General features: G+C 36.2%; 1 protein-coding gene across 2 annotated transcripts; it reads right to left on the reverse strand.

The window, feature by feature from the left end:
• Nucleotides 1-5,626: 5,626 nt before the first annotated feature.
• On the reverse strand, nucleotides 5,627-8,024 carry LOC133830697 (ninja-family protein AFP3-like). Of its 2 annotated transcripts, none has more exons than XM_062260736.1 (3): nucleotides 7,698-8,024; nucleotides 6,857-7,443; nucleotides 5,627-6,424 (listed from the first exon to the last, which is right to left on the reverse strand). In XM_062260736.1, the coding sequence occupies exons 2-3, from the start codon at nucleotides 7,437-7,439 to the stop codon at nucleotides 5,997-5,999; spliced, it is 1,011 nt and encodes a 336-aa protein (XP_062116720.1). In that variant the 5' UTR covers nucleotides 7,440-7,443; nucleotides 7,698-8,024; the 3' UTR covers nucleotides 5,627-5,996. The 2 variants fall into 2 exon arrangements, with proteins under 2 accessions (XP_062116720.1, XP_062116719.1); XM_062260735.1 differs by having other exon boundaries at nucleotides 7,563-8,016.
• Between the last annotated feature and the right edge of the window lie 733 nt (nucleotides 8,025-8,757).

Consider the following 8,757-nt stretch of genomic DNA (forward strand, 5'->3'; position numbering starts at 1 on the left):
AACAATTATATCCCTGCACTCAAAAAATCCCAGAGCAAGCAGATATATTATATCACAACTATATCTTATCAACAATTATATCCCTGCGCTCAGAAAATCCAAGAGCAAGCAGATATATTATATCACCACATAATTCGAGACCAACGCTCGACAATTTCCAACAATTCATGCGTAACGCGCCCTCCAACATAATTGCTAATCTGTAAAAGAGAACTGAGTCCCCACACTAAGATCTAGCCAATAAATATTCTCATCAAGGGTAACTATCGTGTTACCTAGGGCATCACTACATATTCAAGAGTGTAATCCAATTTACACGATTTTTCGGAGACTTCTATGTTAATCAGTGGTGCTGGTGAGCAGCTGCCCCTAGGGTGTTCAACCTCACTCAATCTTGGCAACCCCTAGTATCTCTAGGCACTCTCACGGAATGGCCAATATTCACGGCTGCTATCCGGGAATAACTTATCAGAGCACTTGCTCGGATTCTAACTGTCCAATGATTAAGTAAGCATGAGGGCCCCTAGGTCCCATTTATCTTGGCGCCCCTAGGTTTAACCATCTTATCCTCATCTCATGGCCACTCGTCGCGGTAATGAACCGGACATAAATAAAATCAAGCAGTGTGACGGGGATCAACCGTCTAGGATATGACGGACTTCTACCGTTCATATTTTCTAAATCAGCACTCACTAGACTAATGTCTCTAAGCAACTTTCTATGACAGCCTATATATATGCATGTATCCCTATACTAACATACAAGACAATAATCATTTCATGTTGCAGCCATACAATATAAGTTGACTTACTTAAAGTCCTTAGCGCTCAACAGGTTTTCACCCTCCAACGTTCAGTCCAGTTACGCTTAGCCAATACTGTAGTTATCCATACAGTATACTCGGATTAATTATGGCACTCATAATTCATTATTATTATTTTGGGCAGTTGGGTCATTTTAATAAAAGTCATTTGTAAGGATTTATAATCCTTATTTGGTTTTAAACCTATTAAGAAAAGTCATACAAAATATTCGAGACTAAACCCTAAGTCTCGGGGAGACCTATCCTAAAGTCTCGATACCTAGGCTCGGGTATCACAATGGTATTTCCCCACAACCCGCTAAAAATCTTACTCTTTCAAGGTATCACTATTAACCCGCACTTTCGACTAGTCGGTTAAAATATGTAAGATTTTAGCCGGTATTATATCCAGAAAATACAAATAAATTCCTTAATTATTTTTAAAGAAAATAAACTCTTTAAATTTTCCTTTTATTTTTCTTAAGGTTTTAATATCTAAAAACCGTTTTAAGAAAATTGCCTAATTTGTCTTAATTAGGAAAACCGTTATAAATTTCTCATCTTGACTAATTAATTTTCCCAAAAGCAATTAATCAATTTTACTTACTAGAAAAATAATTCATTTAAACTCAAAGGGGTAATTTTAGTGAAAATATGATTTCAAGACTTACCAATTTATATCTTGAAATAAACAAAATTTTACTTTTTACCTTATGTTCCAAAATCTCATTTTTACACTAAGTGTGAAAAACATATTTTTCACATTTTTAACTACATACTTCGTTAGTTCATAACTTGAAATTTACTTACCCAATTGTTACCAAAATTTCCCAATTCCATTTTTGTTATGCCATTTAGGTCTTTGTAAAATCTTAGGTCAAAATGAGCATTTTTGATTGGTGAAATCATTTTCCAACAATGAGGTAAAAATGACCTTATTTTCAAGTCCTTATTTTTTCCAAACTTTGACAGTTAATAACTTTCAAACCGTTCAATATTTTCTTACCAAATTTTACAGTGGACTAATAGGTTATGCCAGAAATATGTCCACAAAATTTTAGAAAAAAACTGGGTTCATTTGCCCTATACAGTGGCTGTCCAAACTTGGTTCCGAAAATGAGAATACGAAAAAACAGTTTTTTACCTAAACTTTGAAATAGCATAACTTACTCATTTCTAAACATTTTTTAGTGTTTCAAAAGCTCAATTTTATGTACTCAATCTCAACAACATAACAGTACAATTTAATTTTACAAAAACAATATACAGTGGCTACTTGACCCCTTGGAAGTCACAGCTTAAAACATGTTTTGTTTTAGGGTATCCTACAAAACCCTTGGGGGTTTTGGTTCCCATTTTCAAAAATCAATACACATGCATCATAAAAATTATTAAACAACTATCATAACCTTATTACATCATCAACAAGAAACTCTAAGCATTAGATATACAAAATAATGCTTAAAACTAAAAACCCTACAACAAAATCATCAAAAGTAAACTTTTTACCTCTTTGGTATACTTGCTTAAGGTTTGGACCTTCCTATAAGCTTTGACTCCTTCAAAACCTTTCAAAAACCCTAACCAACTTCCTCCAACAACATAGGTAATTAGCTATTTGAAACTCTATGATTAAAACTTAACAAAAGTCTAGATTAATGAAACTTTACCTTAGGGAAAACCCTTCCTAGACCAAGACTTAGCTTCCAAGTTTCTTTGGTGTTCTTGGGGTTGAAAATGGAGAGAACACTTGAGAGAGTCTTCAAAAATCAGATGAGAGTGAATGAGGGAGGGAGAGTGGTCGGATTTGGGGGTTAGAATGGCTCACACAACTCTTCAAAATATCACAAAACACTTGAGTGCTTTTCTACCCACTTGCCCACTTGACTTCTTAATTAAATGGGATTTGAATTTTATAAAATTGGGTTCACACCACTCTAAAATAGCACATGGCCAGCCACCATTTTCCATATATGTGACCATTAATTTTTTTTATTTTTTTTTTATTTTTTTATAAAGGTTAATAAAGGTTTATAAGAAGAAAAGTCCAAATTGACTTTTGACACATTTTTTCACTCTTATTAAGTTTTAATCACCAAACTTAACATTAATTCATTAAATTAAATGTCTCTCACATTTAATTTAATTAATCACATAATAAAATTTAACCTAAGGTCCATTCATGGAATAAAATTCCTCATTTCGGCAAAATTAGGCATTTAACACAAAATGCCCTAAAATTTCCATTTTCTTTTAGGTTTATTATTTTTGACCAAACTTTAACTTTTATGAATGTATTTTATGCCCAAAATATAATTGCCATGATTTTTCGTTTTATTTTCCGAGATTTTTACCCGATCAGGGTTTTTGTGTCGGTCCAGAACCGAAAGTCTTATCTTGACATTTAAAATCACAAAATTCATATTTTGGCTAGCAATAACTCATGGAATACTTACAAACAAAATATAATATTATTTAAAATAATATTCTTAACCCGAGGGAAAAATACCGACCCGAGTCGTTTAAAGGTACCCGAAAACGTAGGACGTTACAGTGTATCAACACATTAGTGACATAAGAGATGTCCATAAGCACCTTAAACAAGCCACCCGTCAACTTATAAAAGGCATACTAAATCGACTTAAACAAGTCCCAAAAACAAGACATTAACATGCAATCGACCTAAACGAGACGCCCTCGGGGCTTCTCAAATAGGTTATTCAAGGGAGTATATTCCCTCAATAAACTCACCCCACAACAAAAGTGAAGTTGGAGTTTATAAGAATAAGCTTCACGAACACGTCTCAAAAGAGTTCCATGAGCACTTTACATAAATTCTCAAGGGGACAAAGAGGAGCCCTCACACACCTTAAACAAGCCCATGGAAAAACCAAATAGAAAGTATCTAGTGATCCTTTGAAAAATACTCCCAACGAAACCTTACAAATATCCTCAAAGAGTAAATGCCTCGAGTACATGAAAAGGAGCTCCTTGAAGCACCTTGCAAAAAGCAATCGGACATCAAGACAAACCTCCAAAAGGACGCCCTACGAGCATCTTGAGAGAGTCCTCTAGGAAATTAACCACTGGCATCCAAAGATCATTCAAAAAGGGTTCCTTAAGATGCCTTACAAGGGCCCCCCTTCACGAGAAGTTTATTCTTGGCTAAGACGCACCAAAAGCACCATCTACACAAAGGAGGGAAACAACTTTCCTTTTAGGAAAAGATTTTGAAATTAGGGTGGGGATAACCGAGAGGTTGGAAGGACCATCTCTGAATATTTTCCAACTGGGGCCAAACCATGGAACTCCAAAGATCCTTGACAGGAGCCTCGCGAAAAGCACCTTACAAGGACACCAAAATGCAAAGCATTGCAACAAGGCGAAGGCTCCACCACAACCTAAATAACAACTAAAGAATCCACATTTAATAAGACACACCAAGTCTTATAGAGCAGGAGAACGATGCACAAGTAGAGCCATCCAAGGGCAAAGGGGAAACAAGTCCCCTCCCTAACCAACAGAGTTCTTCTAGACTTAACTATGTCTCAAAGAACTGGGGTCAGTTTTTGTACCCAAAAAACATGTTGACAGGGTACATGCCAGGGATAAGTTAAGAGAATTGTTTCCCCTTCGGAAGACAATGAGACCGAAGTTAAGCTTAAACACAACAAGGGTCCATGCTAAACCAAGGTCTTAGTTAACATAAGACTAGCCCTCACAACTAGCTATTGGTTAGTCACCCTCATGTCCTGAGAACATAGACTTTGGGTCTTCATCAAGTAAAAGGGTAAATCACCTCACAGAGAGAAAATGCGCTCACCTCAAAGCTCGATCCAAGGTTCGTCTCAAGGGAGAGATCAACGAGATAGTCTAAAAGTAATCTCAATCTCCTGCATTAGAAGAAGATACCCTAGTGAAGAGCAATCCACTAAAAGGGTGCTAGTCCTTTCCTATATTGCACGAGAACCAAAAAAGGTCAAGAGAGTCCTTGTATGCATCCCAAACGTGTACGATGACACCAGCTAAGGAGATAAGGAATTACCAATTCTCATGAAAAAGGCCCGAAAGCAAACCCATGACACAAAAGGTTCTCTGGGGAGATCTACAGGTACCTAGTGAGAAAGAGTAAAGCTAAAAGATCTTGAAGATCCTGTTCACACTCTGCCGAATCTTTGGAACAGGTCCCTGACCCACGTCTACAAGAACAGATTAGTCTCTGACACACAGCTTCCCCAGAAACATGACTCTGACCCGACACACTGCTCAAGGCATATATTACGCCTAGGAAATAGTTGACCTAATGTATTTCTTATTTGTCTCATTAATTGTACTCCACCAAGGGCATTAAGTGTAATTAAATGCTCATTCTCCCTATAAATGAGGGAGGAGGAACTAGTTCCAAACCAAAAAAAAATTCTAAGAGGAAACCAAAACTTTGTAACCAAACTGAGATTTCCTTCCAAGTTTCCATAAACTATTCTCTCCATTCTTCCGAAACATCTTCCTTTCTCTCCCACAAATTTCCTATATCTAAAAACACCCCACTAATTGATGAAAACCAGTCATCAACAATCACAACTATTTAATAACCACCAACTTAACATATTTCACATGTCATATTTACACCATAATTGCCGATACCATTGTCTATCCATATACAATATTGACATCCCTCACTTACACCATACAAATGATTAGGGTTGGATCACAAAACAATATCATACTTGATAATACTTTTTTAACCACTGGAATAAGTTGTGGGTATCCAAATATAACAATCGAGTATAAATTTTATGTGCCATGGTTGCTCCCTATACCAAATTAATCTTAAAATGATGTCACAATTCAAAAGGTAAAATGATACATAGAAAACGACAATGTAAAACTTGTCGTATAAGAAGATGCGCATAAATCATTTGTTGACTTTACTTAGTACATTTTTTCTCTATCTTTTGTGATACCTCTTTTTCAGAGGAAGGACTACCAAAAGTAAGAACATGATCAAACAGCTGATTCATCCATTCACCAGAAATCTAGATATTAATTCTAACCTAAGCATAAAAGGAAGATTTAGTTAAATTCTAAAAAAAAAATTAATAGCTGAGCTTCTTAGTTCTCATCGCTAGTCAAAACATTGTTGATAAAAGGGGTGACAAAAAAATGCTACCACCACCACTGATTGATGTTTGATCTACAAGCGATACGCAGTGCAGACATGGATATGTTTCATAGGATTCACGACCTCCTTGCCTCCGGCATGCCTGACGAATTCGGCCGGGGAGAGGAAGCTTCCATGGCAAACACATACAATGCTCACTTGACCTTTGGTGTACTTGTACAAAAACCCTTCTATTCTCCTCCCATTAGGACCATCCCCAGTGGTTGTCACACTAGGCATTCTGTTCATCACATCCATCCAATTGTCCATGGCCTTTATGCCATTTGAAACTTTGAGCTTCTTCAATGGACTATGCTTTGGCTCATTGTCCGAAGACTCAACACTTCTGTCTCCGGTCACCTCCTCTGAGGAGGCAACCATCGGAGGTTCCACGGCATATCTTTGCTCATGTCGCGAATTGGACTCAGTGCTGTCTCTAGCAGAAGTTAGGAATTCATGTCCTGTTGAGGAAAATCAGGAAAAAAAAAAGGCTTGTTTAGGAAATTGTAACAGGGGATTTCTCAATAACCCTTATCCTTAACTTTTCCTATTTTCTAATCAGTAGCATTACAAGAAAAAGACTTCACAGAACATGTTCAGATACCAATTCAAAGAAGAAGACAGTTTTCCTCTTCTCTTTAGTCTTAATGTGATATTTGTTTTGAAACAAAGTATGCAAAATTACATCATCAACCATTCTAATGAACTTTGCAATAATTTTAGTAGAGTTTTGTTTGCGGACAACATTTTTTTAATATTTTTATTTGTTATCGTCCATGTCTAACTAGCACATATTTATCTCTCATAAAAGTTCTGAGTTCAATTTTAACTCCCAAACATAAAAAAGTAAATAAACAAATAATAATTTTAAGAAAAAATAGAGCAGTCTATACCTTCTAATTGTCGATAGTTACTGGATACATATCCCTGAGTTTTGATCTTACTAATGGCGCGACTAAGTGCGGCGCTTTTCGCTGCAGAAGCGGCCGCCCAAGCTGCCGTCTCCGGCGCTGGTGCCGGTGCCAGAGGAGGCTTATCTTCGTCAAGGGCTTCCCTACAATTTCTCTGTTTCTCAACCAATCTCTTCTTGGCCGCCATTCTTCTCATCGTCTGCAAGTCCCTGAGCTTGATCGCCGTCTCGTTCGTCTCCGCCGGAAGCGAGCAAGATCTTGAGAGAGAAAGGAAAGAACCTTCTTGCCGGTGGGTGGAGTATCCGAGAACTCGGTCTTGAGCGAGAAATCCGGCGACGGACGACGATGACCGAATCAGATTCTTTTCTTTGGAGCTTCTGGCGTAAAGTCCGTTTAAAGAGAGTCCCAGATTGAGGTCCGGTTCTTCAGAGCTAAGGAATAACTGAGTTTCTCCCTGGTTCGTCTGCTCCGGTGAGAATCTCCACAAACCATTTGACGGGGTTTCGTATTTCTGTCTACAAAACTCAGTTTGACCAATCTTGATTACACTGTTCACTTCAGCCATAACTCTGTCACCCAAAAACAAATGAAAAATTTAACGAAAACCCAGATCAGCTAATCTAAAACCCAAATAGAATTCGCAGCGAAAACTGAAATTGAAATAGAAAGAGAGAAAGAATCGACGTACACCAGAAAAGATTCTACCGATTTGTGATTGAATCGAGAGAAAAAGAGAACTGTTGGATTGGATCACAATAACTACAAAACAGATCCTCTGTTTCGTATCAGAGACAAGTATATCTACCTGAAGCTGTATATCTACCTGAAACAGAGCTTCTCAGGTTGGTTATCAATGGAGAGAGAGAGAGAGAGAGAGGGTGAGCGTGTGGTGTGGTGTTTCACATCAGGTTCCGTTACTACGGTTGTTTTATTAGTAGCCTTTTCAGGTTTAGCGTCTCCATGTTTGTGCAAGTTGGAGCTTAAATCAAATAGTGATTAGAGTAGAGAGAACATCAACAACAGCAACCTAGTTACAGTCCCACCTGTAAACTAGCTGTAACGCTGTACTTTTCTTTCTATGTGAAGCTCAAGTTGAATGGGGTTGTGGAGTCGTTCGTAATTAGTGGTGAAAATGAAGGGTATTCAAGAGAAGATCGTGGTGAAACAGTAGTCTACGTTCTAGGTTCACACAGACAAGTTTCGAGTGTTTTGCCTCTGATAGTCTTATGTGGCGACACGTTTCGATCTTTTAGACCAGCCCTCCAATTTTCATTCGGCTTACTTCTCGGTTTTCTTGTATGGGTTTATATATTTTCGACTTTGTTTGTCTTATTATTTATTTAATTTTTTTTTTTTAGAATCTTTGTAAAATAGTTTAAATAAACTCTTAAATTCAATTTTGATAAAAACAAAATTGAATATAACAATACAGTTATTAAGCAAAATAATTTTATGTTTATTTTAAATTATTAATTTGGTAAATTATTTTTAATTTTAGCTCATAAAATTTTGACTAAAATTGAGTTTAAGGTTCTATTTAAACAATTTTACAAAACACAGAATCCAAAAATTCATTTATCAAAACACAGTGTCTAAACAGGTAATTGGATAAAACACAGCGTCCAAAAAAATATAAACTCTTCTTTTATTATTTTATCAAATTTATTACCAATTTTAATAAAATAAAATAAGTTTGGCACATTCCAAAAGCAAATGTCACTTGTATTTAAAAAGTGCATTTAATTTCTTGATTTGATTACAAATTAGATTTAGACCATGCAATAAGTAATTTTTGTGCCAAAGTAAAGAAAAAAATAATATTATATTTAACTCAATATTTATAATTATACTTTAATGCACAAGAAGTAAATTAATACAAAAAA

Source organism: Humulus lupulus, chromosome 4, assembly GCF_963169125.1.
Source record: "Humulus lupulus chromosome 4, drHumLupu1.1, whole genome shotgun sequence".
Taxonomy (NCBI): Eukaryota; Viridiplantae; Streptophyta; class Magnoliopsida; order Rosales; family Cannabaceae; genus Humulus; species Humulus lupulus.